Raw genomic sequence first — 23690 nt, forward strand, 5'->3', positions numbered from 1 at the left:
ACAAGCAAAGAAATATACAAACAAACTTTTTTCTTCTATATATTATATAAACGGCAATATTCGTACGTGTGTCCGCTAGAGACTAAAAAATATTGGACTGATTTAAGCGCGGGAAAAAGGGAAAGGGGAGCAGATAGAAATAGGGAAAGGAGGAAATTGGGAAACGGGAAAGGCAAAAAGAGAAAATGTAAAAAGGGATAAAGTGAAAGGTTAAATTTTGTGAAGTTCCATAATATTCATTTTGTTAAATGTTTTATCAAACTTTCAATTGTGTTCATTTAATCTATATATATATACTCAAATCTAGCAATAGAAAAACATTGCCGGGTCTGCTAGTTATTAATTAAAATTATAAACTGAAAATTACAAAATTTACAAAATTAATATAGTAAACTCTTTCTCTCTCTCGCTCTCTCTCTCTCTCTCTCTCTCTCTCTCTCTCTCTCTCTCTCTCTCTCTCACTCACTCTCTTTCTCTCTCTATCTATCTATCTCTTACTTCTCTCTGTCTCTCTCTCTCTCTCTCTATATATATATCTCTTACTTCTCTCTCTCTCTCTCTCTTTCTATATATATATATATATATATATCTTACTTCTCTCTCTCTCTCTCTCTCTCTCTCTCTCTCCCTCTTTCTATCTCTATCTATCTATCTATCTGTACAAGTACCGATCGGAAAGTTCTTGTCTGGAAGAAAATAAAAAATGTTTCAAAAAAATTTTTTTTTACAATTAGACCAACGACTTTTCAACCATTTAATACCCTCAGTAAAATGCGATTTGATTAACTTTGCAAATTAAGCGGTTATCTCAGGTTCACCTTATCATCTGAAGTAAATTTCGTCCACAAAGTCTGTATTTTAAGTTTGGGAACAGGAAATATCCTTTGAGAACCAAACACGACACATGTTGAAGCACTTTAAAACGAAAGTCGTGAAAGTTTTTCAGTTATAACCAGCGAGATAAATGCAGGCCCATTTTTGTGATGATAAATAAAATCTTTTTGGACACTTGCGTAATTATTATTATTATTATTATTATTACGATTACTATTACGTAAAATTACAATAATTTATCAAATAAGAAATGAAAACGGAACAATTTAATTGTAAAATAAAAGATTATATTATCAATATATTTCAGTGATGAGCAGTAATAAAATAAATAATAGTAATAAATAACGTAATAATATTAACATATAACTAATATCAATAAATTTCAGTTGAAGGGGAGCTCTAAGAATAGAGAAGAAGAACATACCTTTGTAACCCCACAACACGTTTCTAGCTATATGATATCAGATGCAATAAGTTATACCAAAAAGAAATATTAATTTACGTTCTTGAACAAGTATAAAGTAACAAGAATTTAATACGGTAGTCATTACATCTTGTAATAAAACAGAAAAGATTCAAGTAAAAGCAGAATCGTGTTTAAATTCGAACAGATGATAATTAGCGTCGCCGAACGGCAGTTTTCTGACGAGGACAAGTGTAGTGAATGTGGTGAATTATGTAGCAGCAGCCTCGGGCGTTGTATAAGGGAAGTATCCTGAACAGCCGATCCTCCTTCGTTGGAAATGAAACTCTATTATGTACCGCAGGCGTTGCGCGCGCAATAAAAACTAATTGTCTTGGTAAAGAACGACCAAGTTGTTGCAAAGTTTCAGAGCCGATGGAACAATAGAAGAGAGCAGAAACCGCAGCTTCCACCGGAATTAACAATTAATATGTTCGTCGTTCTCTGGGGGGGACCGTCCTCATTAATATAAACGCTAAGTAAACGATCCGAACTCGCTCCGCTATTATTGCCATATTCCCATCTTTAAACATTCAAACTGTGCTCTTCGTACCGTATTTGATCTGACCCAATATAATCTACTCGACAGATATCGTTCTCTCATTCAATAGCGTACAATGATTTCCAAACTCTTAACGCATTCGGAGTTTCTAATAAACGTTAATTCTAAGTGATCCGTAAGTTCTATTCGATTCAAATATTTCGTAATACAACTTAATTAAACAACGTATTTACTTTCAGAAATCTACCAATAATTATTAATATCTTTAAAATTACCTTCGTGAGCACGATGTAAAATTTATTCAATAATGTATTGAGTGTTAATTTAATTAACGATTATGTTTTTATTTTTCACGAATAATTTCTACGAACTAAAAACTTTTGCTACTTTACAAGAAGATTCCCGCAGCCGATCTGGTAGTTAATCAATTGTCGTTGTAGTTAATCAGTTAGAAATTAGATAGCGCCACTGAAAGGAAAAAATAAATAAATAGTACGATTTTTTTTCTTTTTAAATAGATACATTGTACTGTAATATCTTTACTTTTTTCTTTTTTTTATCCTCCGTGACCACCGTTAGAGATATTGCTTCAGAGGATGAGATGTATGATTTGTAGCGTGTGTGAAAATGGCATGCCCGACCGGAATTCGAACCCGAGACCTCCGGATGAAAAGCCGAGACGCTACCATTCATGCTACGAAAGCCGGCACTGTAATATTATTAAAATAATTTAATGATACTGTAATAATAACATAGTAAAATAAAGTACAACCCACCGAGTTGGTCTAGTGGTAAACGCGTCTTCCCAAATCAGCTGATTTGGAAGTCGAGAGTTCAAGTCCTAGTAAAGCCAGTTTTTTTTTATACATATTTGAATACTAGATCGTGGATACCGGTGTTCTTTGGTAGTTGAGTTTCAATTAGCCATACATCTCAGGAATAGTCGAACTGAGACTGTACAAGACTACACTTCATTTACACTCATACATATCATCCTCTGCAGTATTATCTGAAAGGTAATTACCGGAGGCTAAACAGAAGAAAGAAAGGAAATTAAAATAAAATACAGTAATTAACTATATAACTTAACAAGAACGTAACCTGTATTTCCACATTAAATGTAAGTCTCAATTACGCGATTTCATTATACGTGGAAAATTTCCGGTACGTAATACAATTGAAGGTGCACTGTATAATAAATTTATATAAATAAATGGAATGGAATGAAAAGTTGGCAGGAGTTTATATATTCTCCCTTCGGATCGCAGAACCTGGACAGAGTCCCTTGCTGCTGGATGATTCTATCGGGCGTGTTTTTAAGGTTTATTTTTAAATAACGGGTCTAATTTTACAAGTTTTGTCTTATTTAGTATTTTGTGTTTTAGGGACGGATTTAATTGCATTCCAATCCGTTGTTAAACCAGCGTTATCGAACCCATTTTATGGGCCGATCGCGGAAGGCTAGGCTTATGCAACCTGTCCTCCCGACGTAATTCCCCTTCAGACCGTCCACTGAAGTCCTTTCGGTGCTAACGCTTCATAGGCTAACAGGAATACGCCACAACGGGGTACTAACTATAAGGAGGGAGCAATGCGATCCCTTCTCCGGAGGACTCGCAATTGCTGGTTTAATTTGATTTACATGTAAGTGTTAAAGGAGAGGTTAGGTAGAAGTTCTTCATCCACTTCTGTTATGGCTGCCTTTCGGGACGCATCTCTGCTAGGCGTAAATAAATAAATCAAAAAGTATAAATATAATCAAACCAAATTTAAGTTTGGTTAGATTATATTTATAATTATATTATATAAAATTAAGAATATAATTTTAACTTATTTTTCCCTTTCGGTGGCGCCATCTAACAACTGACTTACTACAACGACAAGTGATTAACTACCAGATCGGCTGCGGGAATCTTCTTGTAAAGTACCAAAATTTTATTTACTTTTTTAATTTCCTGGAATAATAGCTCTAGAGCTATACTGCAAGAAGGAAAGTACGGTAATCAGACAAAAAATGGGGTATTTTTTTTTTCAGCATTTCTTGAAGTTTCATGACCCGGGAACCTCAAAAAATAAAAAAAGTAGGGGTAAGTTTCGTATGTGCGTAGATATTTTGGCGTGTGTTTGCAGATTAATAACTTATGACTGGATAAACCGATTTAAATGAAATTTGAAACAGAGACTAGTGTATATGGGTCAATTTGTTAGTAAAATTTTGGGTTCAATTTCTTCACGGGGGTGGCGTAAATAGTTTCTTTGAGTTCAATTTTCTCAAAATTTCGGATACCGTAACTCCACTTTAAATTAAGCTTAATACTTCGTACATGCTTATCTTACCATTTATTACTTGCTTGTACGAAGTAAAGGAAGTACTATGATCGCAAAGAATTTCGGCCTCCAGATTTCATCGAAAATAACCATTTTGACCATGACTGAATCCATTTTCACTAGTTTTTTTTTTCCGTGACGTCTGTACATACGTATGTATGTATGCACGTATCTCGCATCATTAACCCTAAATATAGAAAAATTCTTATTTGCAGTGACTCGTGTAGTGCTCTCCAAGCCTTAAAAAACTTTTATTCCAAACATCCTATCGTCATTGAAATTTACAACGCGATCGCTGAGTTGAATAATCGCAACACATAAGTAACTTTTTGCTGGGTTTCTAGCCACGTAGGGATTCCAGGTAATGAACATGCAGATTCCGCTGCCAAAGAAGCATGTAATCAGCCTCCTTTCACCACCCGAGTTGCTACTTCTGATTTCATTAAATATGTAAAACAATTACTAAGAGCAAGGTGGCAAGGTGATTGGACGGCTACCGTTGATAATAAACTCCGACAGATTAAAGATTCTGTGTTACCATGGAACTCCTCATACAGAAAAACTCGGCGTGAGGAAGTAGTTCTCTGTCGATTGCGGATAGGACACACGAGGATCACACACGATTACCTGATGATAAGAGGACAAGCACCCCTATGCGGACGATGCAACTGCCCTATGACTGTGCACCATATACTCGTGGATTGCATATGTTATGCGGCGTTGCGTCGTAAATTTAATCTACCTAGAAACATCCGTGGTATCTTGTGCAATGATAATGAAATTTTAACCCGGATGTTTCTATTTCTGCGTAGTGCTGGGTTAATGCAAAAATTTAATATCATTGCGTATATTTTTTTAATGCTGGAAGAGTTTTTAATAAGTTTTTTTTCTGAGTTTTTGATTTTTTTTTATCCGATAAAAGCCTTTTGCACTTCTTATCGAGAATTTGTTAAATTTTATACAGTTATTTTTTTATATTTTAAAAACTCTCTGTGATATTAGTTGTAAAATTTTAGTAATGTTAGTTTTATGTTTATTTCAACTTTTTAATTTTTATTTTTAACCTAGTTTTAATTATATAATTTGTGTTAGTTTTAAGTTTTACTTAATTTTGTTATTTCAGTTTTTAACCTAGTTTTAAGTTTTATATTAGACCCTTTATGGTTTTTAGTTATCCAAGAATGGGCCCTTTACACCCATCTTGGACTTAGTAAAATTCTATTTACTCTTGATTTTATATTAGTTTTTACCTGTGATATTAGTTGTAAGTTTTATTCATCTTTTAGAATAGTTTTAAATCCTTTTATTTTTTATATAAAAAAAAGATTCCGGGCGATGATAACGCGCAAGCGTTTTTCGCCCTCAAAAAAAACCCTCGCATAACTTTAAAACTGTGTATCTAAAGCGAGGAGAATTCTGATGGTCCCTTCCAAAATAGCTATCGAAAAAAGATATTCCCTGAACATATGGACGGGTATTTTTAATGATTTTCTTTTAGGTCCTGTCATTCTACCAAATCATTTAAATGGGGAAAATTATCTTGCTCATTTGATCGAAAATCTTTCATATTTTTTGGAAGACCTATTTCTATAATTAAGAGGAAATATGTGGTTTCACCAGGATAGAGCTCCAGCACATTTTAATCAGTCGGTGTCAGATTTCCTGCATGGAAAATGGATAGGCCGGGGAAGGCCAGTTCCCTAGCCTCCCCGATCACCTGACTTAAATCCTCTTGACTTTTATCTGTGGGCCATTTGAGACATATTCAACTCAACATTGAGGATCTTCAACATACGATCCAAAATTGATTTCAAGAAATTAGGAATACTCCTGGAATGTTTGAACGGTTAAGACAATCTCTCAGAAAAAGACTTCAGTAATTTTTAATGGTGGACACTTTGAACATCTCTTATAACTTTTAACAATTGTTAACTATTAATTTAAAAAAAAAAGTATTTCTAATGTTCTACAATTAACGGAAGGATTATCACAGTCAGTTGTTTTATTTTTTTAATTATTAGATCTATTATTGTGAGAAAATTATATCCTTAATTTGATACTAATTTACTAATAAAAACAGACACAAAATTACAATTTTTTTTTTTTTTTTTTTTGTGGGCGAAAAACGCCTGGGCGTTATCATCGCCCGGTAGTTATTATTAAAAGGGTAAAATAACTCCAAAATAATAAACCATACAAGGTGTAAACGTAATATTAATAATATAATAAAAATTTACTAAAACAAGCCAAGAAAGCAAAATAAAACCCAAAACTAATATCACAGACAAAGTTGATAAAATATAAAAGATAAAAAAATAGAATAAAGAAAGTATAAAAACTTACCTAACTCCGATGGGTTGTGCAAAAATCCCCACCCCGGATAGTAAAATTAAACACATAGAACTAAAAAATTAAATCGAAAATAAAGGTTAAAATTATTAAAAAACTCTCCTTATAGAAAAACATATATGAGTATATTAAATCCTTTTCAGTAACCCAGTACTATGCAAAACGAGAAACATCCGTACCAAAATCCCGCCATCATTGCACAAGATATCACGAATGCTGCTGGGTATATTAAACTGACGACGCAACGCCGCATAACATACGCAGTCCACGAGCATGTGGTGTACAGTCATGCGGCAGTCGCATCGTGTGCACAGGGGTGGGTCTTCTCCTGACATTAGATATTCGTGTGTGATTCTCGTATGCCCCAACCGTAACCGGCAGAGGACCACTTCCTCACGACGAGAGTTCCTGCAAGAGGAGCCTCACGGCAACACTGAATCTTTATCCGTCGAAGTTTATTATCGACGGCAGCCGTCCAGCAACTTTTTCCATCTTACTCGCAGTGATTGTTTTATATGATTGATAAAATCAAAGGTAGTAACTCGGGTGGTGAAAGGAGGATGAATACACGCTTCTTTCGCAACAGAATCTGCCCTCTTGTTACCTAGAATTCAAACGTGGCTAGGGATCCAGCAAAAACCTATCCCCCTGTTTCGTTTATCTAACTCAGCGATTTTATCATAAATGCCAACGACCCCGGAATAAAGGTTTTCCAACGCCTGGAGAGCACTGTACGAGTCACTGCAAATAAGAATGCTCCTATATTTAGGGCCAACAAATTACAATATAAATTTTCTGTCATAACTCGGCTATTTGTTAACCGATTTAAAAAAATAGAATATCATTTTATTCAAAATAAAAGGCTTAATATTTTTTTTTTTTTTTTGCAAAAGTATACCTTTTGATAAAACTTATATTTATGGAGATATAACGGATTGCAAAATAAACATGGACGCCATTTTTTAATTTGCAAAGATATTTAAGTCCTGATTTTTTGCTAATTTTAAAACTTTATTATCAAGACGCTTACCAAATATTAATCTAATTCATCTATCCGAACTTGAGATATACATTTTTATATAAAAATAACTAATGATGGACAGCGGGAAAACTAAGGAGAAATAGCCATTTTTCCTAAGGATATTTTTTTGTTTAGTTTTACAAATAGAATCCGAAAAAGTATAGCCAACCTACCATTTTAAAAATATTCTGTATATTTTTAAATGTACCGGTATTTAAAATTTCATAATGCTATTGAAAAAAATTCATCAAATGCCCAGAGATCTTAGAGTACGGCTTTATAATCTTCAGTAGACTCTGGATTGATTATAATAAATCAATGTTATTATAGAATCACATAAAATAAGTTCATTAATAAAAAGAAAAAATTTATTTATTATTAGAAAACACAAAAAAAATCAATTTCACCATCTCCAATATGTGTATAAAAATTTATATAAGGTAACAACACAGTTTTAGGACTTTCCCGCCACAAGGCTTTTTTCTGAAGCACGGCTTACACACAGAAGTTAATTTTAAATATTTATCATTTAATTTAAATATTTAATATTTTGTTTAATTTATTCACTGATTCTACCTAATGTGTACGCGAGTACCGTATTTCATTTGCGCAGGTTGGTGGTACTGACGGTCACTTTAAATATTTCTTTACATTTTAAATATTATTTATTTATTTTATTTTATTCTACCGCGCACGTGTGACGTTACAATGTAGCAGACAAATTCTTCTTATTTCGTTTTCTGTTTAGCCTCCGGAAATTACCGTTCAGATATTACTTCAGAGGATGATATATGAGTGTAAATGTGAAGTGTAGTCTTGTACAGTCTCAGTTCGATCATTCCTGAGATGTGTGGTTAATTGAAATCCAACCACCAAAGAACACCGGTATCCACGATCTAGTATTCAAATCCGTATAAAAATAACTGCCTTTACCAAGACTTGAACGCTGGAACTCTCGACTTCTAAATCAGCTGATTTGGGAAGACTCGTTCATCACTAGACCAACCCGGTCGGTTAACGTAAAAGACAACTATAGCACACTTACGTCATTGCTACATTAGGGCTCCTTGTGGTGAGAAGTGGTACTAATAACGCACTATATACACTTAGTCACTAGTTTATTTAGAGCATTTTTTGGGGTGGGGGTGTGATTTGCAAAAGTTTTTTTTTTGAAATATTATTATTTTTTAATTTTTAGCAAATGTGCCTAAGAATGATAAGACCATCTTGAGATACTATGGGTGACCTTTCTGTACAATCTCACCCCCCTTGACCATTAAAGTTGAAAATTTAATGGCATCAGTGCCCCATGTATAGAAGTAATCTGACAAAGTTTACTCAAAATCAAGTAGTTATGGAGATATAAGGTGATTTAGAGGCCAGTACCCCAAACATAACCCATGTACATACGAAAAGCTGGAAAACTTCCATCCAGTCTAAATGAAAAAATCCAGTGAAAACCACTTTAGCCCAAATTGGACTAATTACCATAGTTCACAATCTGCAACTACAGCATAAATATTGTGTAATTCTTGATGCTTCTATCATCATGGTTTCCCTTGATTCATCCAGGAAAACTACAGGAATTTCTTGTTTTTAATTCAAGTATTCATAATCTGGTCTATGAGTATATAATGTATTATTATATACCAATCAGAATGAAATATTTATATTTAAATGCTGATACAAATTAATGTATCATTTGTTAAGTTTATAAAGTTTAAAAAATTATATATAAATGCACAGTAGTTTTATCTCAAGCCATCTGAAGTAATACTGGCACTGCTAACAGTACAGTGGAAGGAATAGTGTGCTGCAACAGATCATAGTAGCAAGAAGCCCATCATTGTTCCAGCTTAACATATCCACCCAGCATGGGAATTGAGGTTTCAAATCCTCAGTTATTATACTTGAATAAATGTAATGGTAAAATATATTCCTAGGCTATTTTAGACATATTTTAACTCAACAATAAACCAAAGTGTTTTTAAATTTACACTGAAATATATATATAAAATAGTCAAATAATTTATATTGAATGAATTTTTATATATATTTAATACATATGTGTTATGTTATCTGAATTTATTAATCCAACAAATATGTCAGGGAATGACATTTATTATCATTAATAATTTGGAAACAATGAAGAGACCCGTGAGTAACATTCAGGAGAACGAACATTGTAGATGTAGCAGTAGAGAAATAATTATGCAATGGCACTGTTAAACCTCGGTCTAATAACAACAATAACCCAATGACAATAATCCATCTAATTTGAAATGCTGAGTAGTCTAAGTTTGAATCAGATCTAGACTAAATCATTCCTTCAAGTTTCATTAAAGATGTATGAGTCATTAAAGTGTGATGCCTTAACAATTAGATAGTTTTAATTTAATTTTTTACTTTTTATAAGATGAAATTTTTAAATATCATTAAATTAAATAATTTCAGTAGTAATTTCTATAGTTAGAAAAGATAAATTTTCAATTCAATAGGAAATTTCTTTTTCATATTTTCAAAAGTGATGAAATAAAAATTTCATCATTTGTTTTACTAGGATTTTGGTAATAGTAAAACCACTGGCAGAGACCGCTCATTCTTAACAGTCGGTATAGCCATTAAAAACAACTAATATTCTAAAATAAGGTCATTGGAGACGGTTTATTCATGAATTCTATGGGATATTATAAAATTTTCTGCCACGTACATGGTTTGGAGAACAATCTGACGTGCAACTTAAATAATTTTTATTGAATTTTGTATAAAAATGTAATGATTTGATTGAAAATTTAAAAAACGAATCTACTGTTAATGAAAATGTGCAACAGTATAAAAGTGCAATAAATGGATAACTTATATTACACTGTTTTTTTGTCTTCAGTCATTTGACTGGTTTGATGCTCTCCAAAATTCCCTATCTAGTGCTAGTCGTTTCATTTCAGTATACCCTCTACATCCTACATCCCTAACAATTTGTTTTACATATTCCAAACGTTGCCTGCCTGCACATTTTTTCCTTCTACCTGTACCTCCAATATTAAAGCGACTATTCCAGGATGCCTTAATATGTGGCCTCTCTTCTTTTAACTATATTTTTCCAAATGCTTCTTTCTTCATCGATTTGCCGCAAAACCACTTCATTTGTCACTTTATCCACCCATCTGATTTTTAACATTCTCCTATAGCACCACATTTCAAAATCTTCTAATTTTTTCTTCTCAGGTACTCCAGTTGTCCAAGTTTCACTTCCATGTAAAGGTTTGGTGCTTCAAACATATACTTTCAAAAATCTTTTCCTGACATTTAAATTAATTTTTTATGTAAACAAGTTATATTTCCGACTGAAGGCTTGTTTCACCTGCGCTATTAAGACATTTTATATCGCTCCTGCTTCATCCATCTTTAGTAATTCTACTTTCCAAATAACAAAATTCTTCTACCTCCATAAACTTTTCTCTTCCTCTTTTTACATTCAATGGTCCATCTTCGTTATTTCTACTACATTTCATTACTTTTGTTTTGTTCTTGTTTAATTTCATGTTCTTGCATAGGACTTGATCCATGCTGTTCACTATTCCTTCTAAATCTTTTTTTACTCTTGGCTAAAATTACTATATCAGCAAATTACAGCATCTTTATCTTTTCACCTTGTACTGTTACTGCAGATCTACATTGTTCTTTAACATCATTAACTGCTAGTTCTACATAAAAATTAAAAATTAATGGATAGGTAACATCCTTGTCAGACTACCTTTCTTATTACAGCTTCTTTCTTAATATTACAGTAATTTTTACCTAATACTAATTTAATATTTAATACTAGTTAATATCCACAGTGCTGCTATTTATTATTATTAGCTATCTAAGCTGTAATTTAGTTATTTTATTCACATATATATGTCATATGAGTGTTCATAAAGTATGAAAATAGATTTTCAATCCAAAATTAAATTTCTTTTTCATATTCTCAAATTTATGATAGTAACTCTTTTCAGTGTAATTATGTTCATTGTAATTCAGCGAGCCTTAAATAATTGTTCAAGAGTGAAATACAAAAAAAACAAAGATTAAATTTATCAAATGTTTCTTTCCCAAAATGATCTATTTTTTGTGTGAAACCACCACATCCCCAAGCTCTCATGGGGAATAAATAAAAAAACATTAAATTGAAAATATACGGTTGTGACACACCAATTTAAGAGCACTGAAAAATAAAAATTTTGAAGGATAAAACTTTAGGCTATAACAATCCTAACCAAAATATAGGCATTTAATAATATTTTCACAGATAGTTTCTTTATAAATAACAGTTATCTACAGTAATACAGTACACGTCAAGTACCAATCTCATACCAAAAAAAGTAGATTGTTTTGAGAAAGGAACATTTTTTAAATTTTAATTTTTTGTATTTCACTGTTGAGCAGTTATTTAAGAGATATCTCTTAATTAGCTGTTACACTTTTGAAAATAGTTGTGTTAAACATTAAATATGGTTAGAGTTGTCATATCCTGAACAGTTTTAGGTCAAAATTGTTGACTTTCAATAAACTTTAAAATTATAACAATCTCACAATTCCATTTATAAACAAAACCAATATATAACCATTATCAAACAAACCTGACTGATAATAAGAAAGACCCAACAGCATGGAACTGTTGTCCAGTTTCTGCAATTTATAGGAAAATATGTATCCCCCAGTATCCTTGCGTTCCTTATAATATATATACACTAATAACAACAAAAGAAGTTTTATTAAATCCTTAATTTATTCAGCGATGTTATCTATCTTTCAGGAAACAAGACATATTATGGCTGCTGTTGTACAACATATAACTTACGCAGAATTCTTGCCACGACTTTTAGGACCTACTGCTATGGAACGATATGGATTAAATTTAAAATATGAGGCTAGTATATAATTATTTATACCTGTTTTTTTTTTTTAATCTTGGTTTTTGTTACTAAACAATTTTAGTTAAATATTGAGAAATTAGAAATATTATAGACTAATAATACCAAAACACTATTTATAATGCTGATCTTCATGGCAGAATTGCTATGCTCTGACTTTACCCAGAGGTTACAAATTTGAGTGCCATTCAAACATTGCTTTTTCTATTCTGTAAGATTAATTTTCCTCCATCAGTAACTGTTATTAGGCATTAGAATGTTGTTTCTGTGTAATAAATAAATAAACAAATAATCAAAGAAAAAAATAAATAACTGAACTTATAGGAAGTGTATATGTCGCAGGAAAATGATGAAAACGAAGATTTGATCAAATCCCTAAAGTTGATGATAAATTCACGGAATATGTTAAAATTACAACTCTGTTTGGTGATTTCCTTAAAGAAAGTAAGTGATTTGATCAAATCCCTTAACTGTTTTAATGAAAAGATGAAAGAATATTGTTTAGATATTAAAACTATTTATTTAGTAAACCATGCATTATTAAATGTAGAGTAGGTAATGTAACAATAGTCATTTAAACACAAATTATTTATTCAAAACTAATTTTAAAATAACTTTTAACTTAATTACTAATTAAGTTATAAGGTTTTTCCATAGTTTTTTTTTTTTCAATTAGTTTTGAATAAATAATTTGTGTTTCAATGACTATTGTTGTATTACATACTCTACATTTAATAATGCATGGTTTACCAAATAAATAAGTCGTCACACCTTCTACCCTTCATTATGTGATGTTATTTGAGTCTTGACTTGTTTATTTCATCTTTTCACTAAAACAGTTAAGAGATTTTATCAAATCACTTACTTTCTTTAAGGAAATCACCCCACAGAGTTGTAATTTTAACATCTTCTGTGAATTGATCATCTATCTTAAGGATTTGATCGAATCTTCATTTTTATCATCTGCCAGCGACATATATATAATAATATATAATTGTGAAATAATAATTTTTTTTTTAATTTACAAAACAGGTTAACTGTTACAGAAAACTACGAATGAAATTTTATCTTTTTTAAATCGGATGTCGATTCCTACTACTTGAAACTATTTGTTTTCAAGAATGACAAATTAATTAAAATAACATTAATATAAAATCTAAAAATTAAGTAATTTTGTTCTAAAATGTATATTTTTTAATGTATCATGCAAAACTGCATTTATAAAACTTTAATTTCAAGAAGTTTTATATAAGTCTAAATAACTTGAGATTTTCTTTTAAATCTTGTCAGTCATTAATTTCTCAATAAAATTTTATAGTAGAAACAAATTTAGTAGTTTGTAAAGAGCCTTAATAGAATTATAAGCCTCCCATCATTACTGAATACCTATTCTTCTTATGTATATTAACATCTGAATTATAAATTATCTCTCGGTACTTTCTTAAAAGGTTACAAAGAGCTTTCAAGACCACCCATTAAGTGAAATTTCTGGGTGTTTTATTAGATGATAAATTCTCTTGGAACAACCAGACTGATTTTGTTTGTAATTATATAATCAAAACAAATTCTTATGCTTAAAAATGATTAAGCTTTTCATTATTAATAAATATTTATTACACTTACATATACTCCTGTCTGAAGTACAGGAAAATACAAACTACAAAAATGGGCTACAGATTACTTTTTTATTCAATAAAAGTGAATCTTGAAAATAAAAATTTAGAAAATAAAATAAATTATTTACACCTTACATGTATTTATGAATGAATTTTGCTAAAAAGAACAGTAATTTACTTAAAAAAAAAAAAAAAACAATTTTTATCAAAACAGAATTGGTTTTTGTATAACTCAACACAAAACTACAGCTGATGATAAAGTTTTATTTTGTTTCTATTGCAATTTTTAATAAATAATATTAAATAAATAAGTGTGTGTGTGTGTGTGTGTGTGTGTGTGTGTGTGTGTGCATGATAAACTACAAAGATACAATAATACAGTGATAGGCAGAATAAGAGAGATGACAAAGAAAAGCTATTTATAGATCATGGATGGCACATTTCTTATAATATAGCCTTAATATTACTATTACTATCATCAGAAATAGTTAATATACAAAAATTTATCATCACTTCTTCAAAGTTCCAGTTTTGCTAAACAATTTGTAGCTGAGTGAGGAAAGGGAAGCTGATGGAGAGAAAGCAACGGAGATTGAAAATTAAAGTTTTACAGGAAAAATTAAATATAAGACAGGGAGAAATATGTTCATGAATAGATTTATTTATTCATTTAAATTGTAAGAAATTGTTAAAAATTTATAAGAAAATTTAATTTTAATTATTAGCATATCTCCAAAATAATTTATTATTATCATGACTACTTACTACCACTATAGAGATACTATATACTTCCTTATGCTTTGATGCTGGTAAAACATTAAGCTAAAAGTGGCAATAGTTGAAGTTGCTTCTCTGAGAGTAATGATGATTATTATATAGCCAATCCCTATAATAAATAAATTTGCTTTTCAAAGGGCTGATGTATATCACCTATATATATATAGGTACATATAGGTATATAGCCTACATAGATTTATGTAGGCTCAGAAAAGAACATAATTGGAAACCCTCACATTTTTTTCAGAGAAATCTAGTGTAGGATACTTGTTATTCTTGGAAATGGCTATACTTCTTTCATTAGTGATTTGTATCACATTTCACATTCTTTAGAATTGTTTAGTTATGGTACTCAAGATACAGCTATATAAAATTCACTATAAAAAAAATTAATTACATTTTTAAATTAATTGATTTTTGTCTTGTTTTTTTTTTAACTAATAATAAAATGGTATTTTATTTATATTATTTCAGGGTTATTCAAATGATTATGATCCTGAAGTAGATGTAAGTATACCGGCATCATTTGCTACAGCTGCTTTTCGATTTGGACACTCATTATTACCCCAATCAATTGAACGTCGCAGTGTAAATCACCATATTATTGGTAATACAAATTTACTTCAACAAAAAATATTTCATATTTAATGAACATAGATTTTAATAACAGCTAAAATAAATTAAACAGTTTCATAATAAATTGTCAATTCAACAGCTTACTTGCAATATAGACAGATATTCAACAGTTTATCAATTAATATAGAAAAACTTACCTAAGAGACAATAATTAGAAAAAACAATTTGAATTTCCACATCTTGATTACTAGCAATTTCACTGTTTATTTCCAGTAGCATAATATTTATTATGTTCAGTAATAAGAAGCATTCCTCATAAAAGATTATGATTTTTTCATCTTCAGCCTCGCTTAACAATTGTATGAGGTTGTAGTGACCTTCTTTTTTATTTTTCTGTTTAGCCTCTGGAACCACCATTAGGTATTACTTAAGAGGATGAATTAGAATATGTATGAATGTGAACGAAGTGTAGTCTTGTACAGTCACAGGTTAACAACTCCTGAGAAGTGTGGCTAATTGAAACCCAACGACCAAAGAACACCGGTATCCATGATCTAGTATTCAAATCCATATAAAAGTAATTGCTTTTACTAGGATTTGAACCTTAGAACTTTCGACTTTGAAATCAGCTGATTTAGAATGACAAGTTAACTACTAGACTAGATGATGGGCTAGGTTGTGGTGACCTAAATTCAATTAAACCTACATTTAATTTATTTTCATTTTACTGGAGTGATTTTTTGATGAGGTTCAACTGATATCACTGGAAAGCAGTGAGTTTCTTTTATTAAAAGCATTTACTGTTATCAATCAGTTTGGAAAATAAATGTTATCATAAATAATTCAACAACAAATAAATAAATTACACAAACAGTTAAAGAGTTTAAATTATCTCAAAATTAAAATTTAAACATTCAAAGATTCATAATAAATAAAATTAACAGTTGAACATTTTTTACATTCCTAGCTCTATCTGTATTGCTGCTGCAGCAGTATTATTATGAAGGGAAAGTATAGCGATTGGCCAAAATTTTGGGTTTTGGGATTTGTGCAAATGTTGATATTTCATGACCCCCTGTAAAAAATACAAAAAAAGTTTCAGAAATTTTCAAAAGATATGTATGTAGCTTGTGCATATTTAGAAGTATGTGTGTCAGCCTGTATCTTGATTTATATCTCACCTGGAAAGCAATTTAATTTTTTTGTTTGCCAGGAAAGTATTATAACTTTGTTGTCAGATTTTTTTAAATTATCTCACTTTCAATGTTGAGCCTACTTTCAACAATGTACCTGCATAATAAGTAAAGTGCATTTTTCTAATAAATTTAGTATTTAAAATTTTTGTGATTTTTTTTTTTAGTAGCATAGTATATGTATCTGTGTATATATCAGATATATATGTATCTATGTTAAAAATCAGATGGGTGGATAAAGTGACAAATGAAGAGGTATTGCGGCAAATAGATGAAGAAAGAAGCATTTGGAAAAATATAGTTAAAAGAAGAGACAGATTTATAGGCCACATACTAAGGCATCCTGGAATAGTTGCTTTAATATTGGAAGGACAGGTAGAAGGAAAAAATTGTATAGGCAGGCCACGTTTGGAATATGTAAAACAAATTGTTAGGGATGTAGGATGTAGGGGGTATACTGAAATGAAACGACTAGCACTAAATAGGGAATCTTGGAGAGCTGCATCAAACCAGTCAAATGACTGAAGACAAAAAAAAGTAAATATCTATTATAGTGGGTGTTTGTATGATGTTAATACATTTTGAAAGTTAATAATTACTGGGTATTAAAAACAGTACGAAGGAAATTTTTTCATATAGGATAAATGTACCAATTTCCAACCAGTTAAGACTATTTTAACTTTTAAATTTTGTAGTAAATTAGCAATTAAATTATAAGGAAATTTCATAATATAATTCTAAGGTGTTATCTTTATACTAAATTATGGCAAACTCTGTATTAAATTATTGCTTGAAATTGGGTTTCTGATTTGATTTTATAAAAGTTACAAAATCACCAATAATCAACCTCTTTCCCCAGTTACCGACCATAACTGTACCAGTTACTAACCAATAATAAATAACTTTCATGAATTAAATATATTCACATTAATATTTAAAAGATATTTTTATATAATCTATCAAGCCTTTAAACTATAATTTCACACAACACAGGGTAATATATAAAGGTTTTAAAAAACAACACTTTCATGAAACTAAATTTTTATGTAAATGAAGGTACATAATATGTTAATTATCTTGGTATTCAGCTTACTACTGAACATTAAAACTTTTTTAATTAACATCAAAAGAAACAAAAGATTTCTGCCTTCTTGTTCTGTCAAAAACTCTAGGTTGTACCAAGTATACTACTTGGTGTCTTTCATCGGTTTATGTGTCTGGAATGTGTGGAAAATGATTTTTTTGTCACATTTCTTAACTTTTCATATACAGGAAACTGAAATTTCACTTCCTTGTACACTTAAAATTTTTCCAATATAATGAGTTTCTTTCATTTCTATAATGAGTTTCTTTGTTTCCTGCTTCAAATGGGGATTTTATTAAAGTGTAATCATCCTTCAATCGAGCTTTCTCAAGCTCTTCAATCGCTGTAAGTATTCTAGGTTCCAACAAGCCAGCTAATTCATTGTTCAAGTCCAAGTGGTCTTCAATCTCCAACAAATCAATATCTTCTTTCTTCATTATCTTTCTTTATTTTTGCTTCTTTCTCTGTTTTTCTGTTTGAACTCCTCTTCTTTGTTTCTTTCTCTCAAGTCTTTTCCTTTTATTTTCTTCTTTTAATAGTTTAATTTGTTTTGATTTTCCGAGTATTTGACCCAAGCTCCAGCCCCTATAGCATCTGGAAGTTTGATTTTTTTGCGAGGCTTCCTACCTTTTTTACTGGGGACTGGGAAGGCCAAACCATGCAGTCAGAAAGGCTGGGCTGATTGAATTTGTTGAAGGCCTACTAGCTTTAGGTGTGACACAGGTCATATTTGGTTTAGGTAGGGATGCTTCTTGAAGTTGATCAACCTGTTTAGTTGACTGATTATTATTAGTTGCTGGTTGGTTTCAATTGAACCATCATCGAAGCTGAATTGATGTACTTTACCCAGACAGAAATCAGTCATCATTAAGTCAGAATGGTTATTGAAATGTCAAGATTAATAAAAAAAGAAAGTTTTTCAGTTATAGGCCCACCTTGAAAAAGGTCAGGAAGCTTACTGCTTGATAGAACATCAAGGTTATTTAAGGTTAAAAGTTGAGTAGAATATCCTTGTTTCGAATCAGGACAGTTAGTGGTTGACAGAATTGGCTTTTCAAAATTGAAAGTGTTTGGAATTTCTGTAGGTTTTCCTTCGGGCAGGTCAGAATGGTTTGAAATGGTCAGAAGTTGAAAGTTCTAGGTTCAAATCCTAGTAAAGGCAATTACTTTTATACAGATTTTAATACTAGATCATGGATACCAGTGTTCTTTGGTGGTTGGGTTTCAATTAACCACACATCTCAGGAATGGTCAACCTGAAACTACACAAGACTACACTTCATTTATATTTGTACATATCGTCCCCATTCATCCTCTGAAATAATACCTTACAATGGTTCCAGAGGCTAAACAGAAAAAGAGAAAGAGGTCAAAATGGTTACTGCTTTACGGAACATCAAGGTTATTAGAGCTAGAATGTCCAACTGTCTTAGTGGACTTGTGACAAATACAATTTTCAATTTTCTTCAAATACATAAAAAAGCTCTTCTGCAAATTTGTCTCCACACCATCCTTCACCACTGCTTTGGTACTCTTGAATGCATGAAGAGGATGTCATAGACTCTAGGAACAATAAATGTTTAGTTTTGAACTGGCATAGTTTGTTGACTACCCTAGAAACATGACTTAAACATTAGCTATAGTCGATACTTTCTAAAACGAGTAAATCCTGCATTTTTCAAATCCCTTCTGCAAAATATATTTTATTACTTCTTGTAAAGTAACTTCTATCAAAGAAGCAAAATTGGCCTTTGTAACTACTATGCTCCCAATCTCTTTCTGCCAGTCAGAAAAAATATTTTTCCAAGAACATTTAATAGATTTGAAAACAGACACATCTGCTGGTTGTAGAATATGCATGGCATTGGGGAGCAATGAAAATTATATCGTTTTTTACAGAGCATTGCAACTTCATAACTGGAAAGGTAATATTTTTATTTTTTAGATAAGGTAACAAACTATTTGCTACATATCCATAAAATACTGGTGAAGTCATTCACCCTTTTTTTGATCTTCCCAGTGACCAGTCAGGGTTAACATTTTGACTTATTTCAGCTGGTATTCTTTCATAGAGAAAAACAATGCAAGGAGGTGTCATATTAACCACAGTATCGAAAGTCACCATTACCATTATACACTCCTTGTTACTGCCCCATACTTCATATAAATCTTTAAAACCCTTAGGCCTATTATTAATGACGTTACAGGGTTAGTTTGGAACCCTGACTCATCCCCATTCATGATTCTACTAGGATCCTTAACAAATAAATATTTCCTGTTGGCTCAATAATATGCTGCTTCAAATTATCATGACATTTTTTAATAGCTCTTTCAGTAATCAGAGATCTTGCAATGCCAAGAGCCTCTGGCTTTCGAATAAAAATATCTGGGTGGTGCTTGAAGAAAACTTCTAACCACTTCCTTCTGGGTCTTTCCTTGGTGAAAGGGCTGGGTCTCCCATCTTCTTTCAATATTTCCTCTACATCATCAACCAGCTGTCTTGGTTCATCTGGACTTTCTCTTTTAGCTATTGCCTTTAGCCAGAGATAAAGAAGCTCTTCTTACTGGAAAAAATGAACAATAGGCTAGTTAAAAAACTTTACATAACTTAAAAGTTTAAACATGCATACATATAATAATTGCTCATTACAACTCAAAAACAACACCTGAGCCCTAGTTACATTATTGTTAAAACTGTTGAAGGACCTTTTCTGGCATCTAAGGTGCTTTTTTCTTTTAATTTATCCATCATTGTGGCAAAAGGAATGTTGTACTTCCTTTCTGTTTCTCGAATCTTAGGTCCATTTCGCACTTCATTGATGGCATTAACTAAATCATCAACTGTATACTTTTTCAGCATCTGAAACCAATAATTGTAAGGATTAGCTGACTGTATCAATTTTCAACCAGCATTTTACACCAGTACCTGACCACTGGTCGGATACTGGAACAAGGAAGTGTTGTGTTGGGAGAGTGACAGTCATATGTTTTTTATAATAAAGCCAGACCAAATAATGTGTCAGCCAAAAAAAATAAAAAGATCCAATATTCGACCAGCTGGTCGGGTACTGGTGCAGAGATAATAATAATGATAAAAAACCAACCATGCTGTAAGATTTGTTTTATTAATATTATTTAAAAAACAGTTATTTCAATTAAATTCCCATAATTTTTCAGTATAGGAAATCATACAGAGTCACAGAGTCTCAGAGTCAAAATGAAAAAATATTGAGTGGATGCAAGAGGATATTAAAAGTTTCTTACTTTGGATACATGTAGTTGAGACACTCATATACAGCAGCCATATTGCCAGTAGTACCAAACATAAAAATTCCCTGTGATTACCAAATTCTCATTAGATTGTTAAATGAAATTTCCCTACATTTTAATTGCCGTTGAATAAATGTTGACTGAACAGACTTTTACAAACATAATCAGGTAAAATATTTGATGAAAATTGGTACCGTATAAATTTAGTAATATTATTTTAATTGTACTTTTGAAACCTGCAACATAAATTTACAACCCACTAAAAAATGTTATAGCACTTTGATTTGACAAAAGTTTGGCAAAGAAATTATACTTAATAATTTATTTGCAGTTAGAGAATTTTAAATTTTAATTTCATCAGTTTCTTGTTTAAATTTTTCAGATTTTTTAAATTTAGTAGAAAATATTCACAGTTTGTTTATTCTTACCCTTGATGATTGACCCAAACTAGTCTACATTAGTAGAGCATATACAGTGAAACAAAAATCATTCTCAAAAAATAACTAAATCCACTTTATGTATTATTCCATGCTAAAACACTGTTTTAGCATGAAATGGGAAAGTGGATTTTTATAGAGTACTTTTCATACCAAATCAGAATGAGTGTTCCAAAGTATTCTGTTACAACATATTTCAAGTTATCACCACCTAAAATTGTGTGTTATAACTTATAATTTTAATATGTACTTGTAAAATATATACAGAATTGTTAGTATTTTTTTAATGAACATTATTAATCATTTTTTTCCTATGACATAAATTGTCATTGAGTTAATACACTGATTAGCATATCAAATTAAACATGCATAGGCAAAACAATGAGTAGTTAACTTTCTTTAGTATGAATTCATACTTAATCTTGTAACTTATATGTGTTTCTTTTTTTATCATGTGGTTTTTATTGTGTAATTTAGTCAAATAATTATAACTGCTAATAACTGACAGGGTACATTTTAATGAGATGAAAGTCTTACATACTGAAAGTGTTTTCAGAATGTACTTCGTAATTTTTTATTTAATTTATATTTAAATTACACGATCACTTTTAAATAAGTTATAATTAAAATCAGATTCAGACTGAATTACTATGTAATCTAAAAGACAGTGTTCAAATTAGGTTAATTAATATTATGGTCAACTTTCTGGATTATGTCAAGATATACCTCAATAAACTGCCACGACACTTCATCAAAACCACAATATCTTAAATTTGTTATTAATAGTTTTTGTACATGTTCAAAGATCCTAGATAAATAAAAGTTAAAGTTATGTAGAGAAATTAGTTACAGTTAGAAGACCAGTAACTTATTATTAAGTGATTAAAAAATAAAAATAATTTTTATAGATTTGGCAAGAATTTTATGGCATAAAGCGTTTACATTTTGTTCAAGGCGAGCGTCGTTTGAGCGAAATGTTGCAGCAGCCATACGACTTATACCAACCAGGTCTAACTGATGAATATATTATTGGAATGTCAGATCAGTTAGCACAAGCAATGGATGATTCAGTCACAGAAGAAGTAAGTAAATATAACATATATATTAATCATAATAATCATAATGCTTATTATTAAGATATAAATAAATAAGAATTGTACTCTTGTTTTGTATATATCTCAAGAAAATTAAATTAATCTTTCTCTTTTTGTTTAAAAGTAATTAGTATAAACTTAGAGTATTTTCATAAATACAAATACTAATTATAATTTATAAACATGTTTGTAAACTATTCATGAATTAATTCATGTATTGCTGCTTTACCTAAAATAAACATTTTTTTTTCTGTAAATGAAACATTTTATGTCAATAGTAAAATAAAAAAATTACATTAGGGTAATTAATGTTTAATTACTGAGTAATTAATATTACTTATGAATACAAACATGATTAGAAATGATATGGAAAATCAAAGATACATGGGATCACAGTGGTGTGATTTAAGAAATTTGTTAAATTAAATATCAGGCAAAATGTACCAAATTAGGAAATTGGTAAACTGTGTTACTTGAGATATAAAGTAATTTGATATATTTTACTGTACTTTTTAAAAAAGTTAAACATACTGGTTCTGACAATTTTATAACTGCTCTATTAATTGGATTTTAGAATTTATTACACATTATTTCTATAATACATGAATACAAAATAAAATAATTTTACTTAATTCTGAAATATTCCTTTTTTTTGTCTTCAGTCATTTGACTGATGCAGCTCTCCAAGATTCCCTATCTAGTGCTAGTCATTTCATTATGGTATATCCCCTACCACCTAAATTGCTAACAATTTGTTTTACATATTCCAAACGTTGCCTGCCTGCACAATTTTTTCCTTCTACCTGTCACTCCAGTATTAAAGCGACTATTCCAGGATGCCTTAATATGTGGCCTCTTTTCTCTTAACTATATTTTTTCAGATGCTTCTTTCTTCATTGATTTGCCGCAACATCTCTTCATTTGTCACTTTATCCACCCATCTGATTTTTAACATTCTCCTGTAGCACCACATTTCAAAAGCTTAGTCTAATCTTTTTTATTCGGGTACTGCGATCGTCCAAGTTTCACATCCATATAAAGCTACACTCCAAAAATATACTTTCAAAAATCTTTTCCTGACATTTAAATTAACTTTTGATGTAAACAAATTATATTTCTTACTGAAGGCTCATTCGCCTGTGCTATTTGGCATTTTATATCGCTCCTGCTTCGTCTATCTAGTAATTCTACTTCGCAAATAACAAAATTCTTCTACCTCCGTAATCTTTT

At 30.7% G+C, this 23690-nt stretch overlaps 1 protein-coding gene and 2 pseudogenes across 1 annotated transcript in view; 1 reads left to right on the forward strand and 2 right to left on the reverse strand.

Annotated features, from left to right (window-relative positions):
* Positions 1–23690, forward strand: part of LOC142317426 (salivary peroxidase/catechol oxidase-like) — a 299683-nt gene that overhangs the window by 242553 nt on the left and 33440 nt on the right. The window contains exons 9-11 of the mRNA XM_075353986.1: positions 12296–12409; positions 15281–15413; positions 22321–22448. Coding sequence (XP_075210101.1) covers positions 12296–12409; positions 15281–15413; positions 22321–22448 — 375 coding nt within the window. The remainder of the gene's footprint in view (positions 1–12295; positions 12410–15280; positions 15414–22320; positions 22449–23690) is intronic.
* LOC142318549 (uncharacterized) lies at positions 17668–18491 on the reverse strand (annotated as a pseudogene).
* Positions 18860–20519, reverse strand: LOC142318550 (uncharacterized; annotated as a pseudogene).

Source organism: Lycorma delicatula, chromosome 1 (assembly GCF_047948215.1).
Source record: "Lycorma delicatula isolate Av1 chromosome 1, ASM4794821v1, whole genome shotgun sequence".
NCBI lineage: Eukaryota > Metazoa > Arthropoda > Insecta > Hemiptera > Fulgoridae > Lycorma > Lycorma delicatula.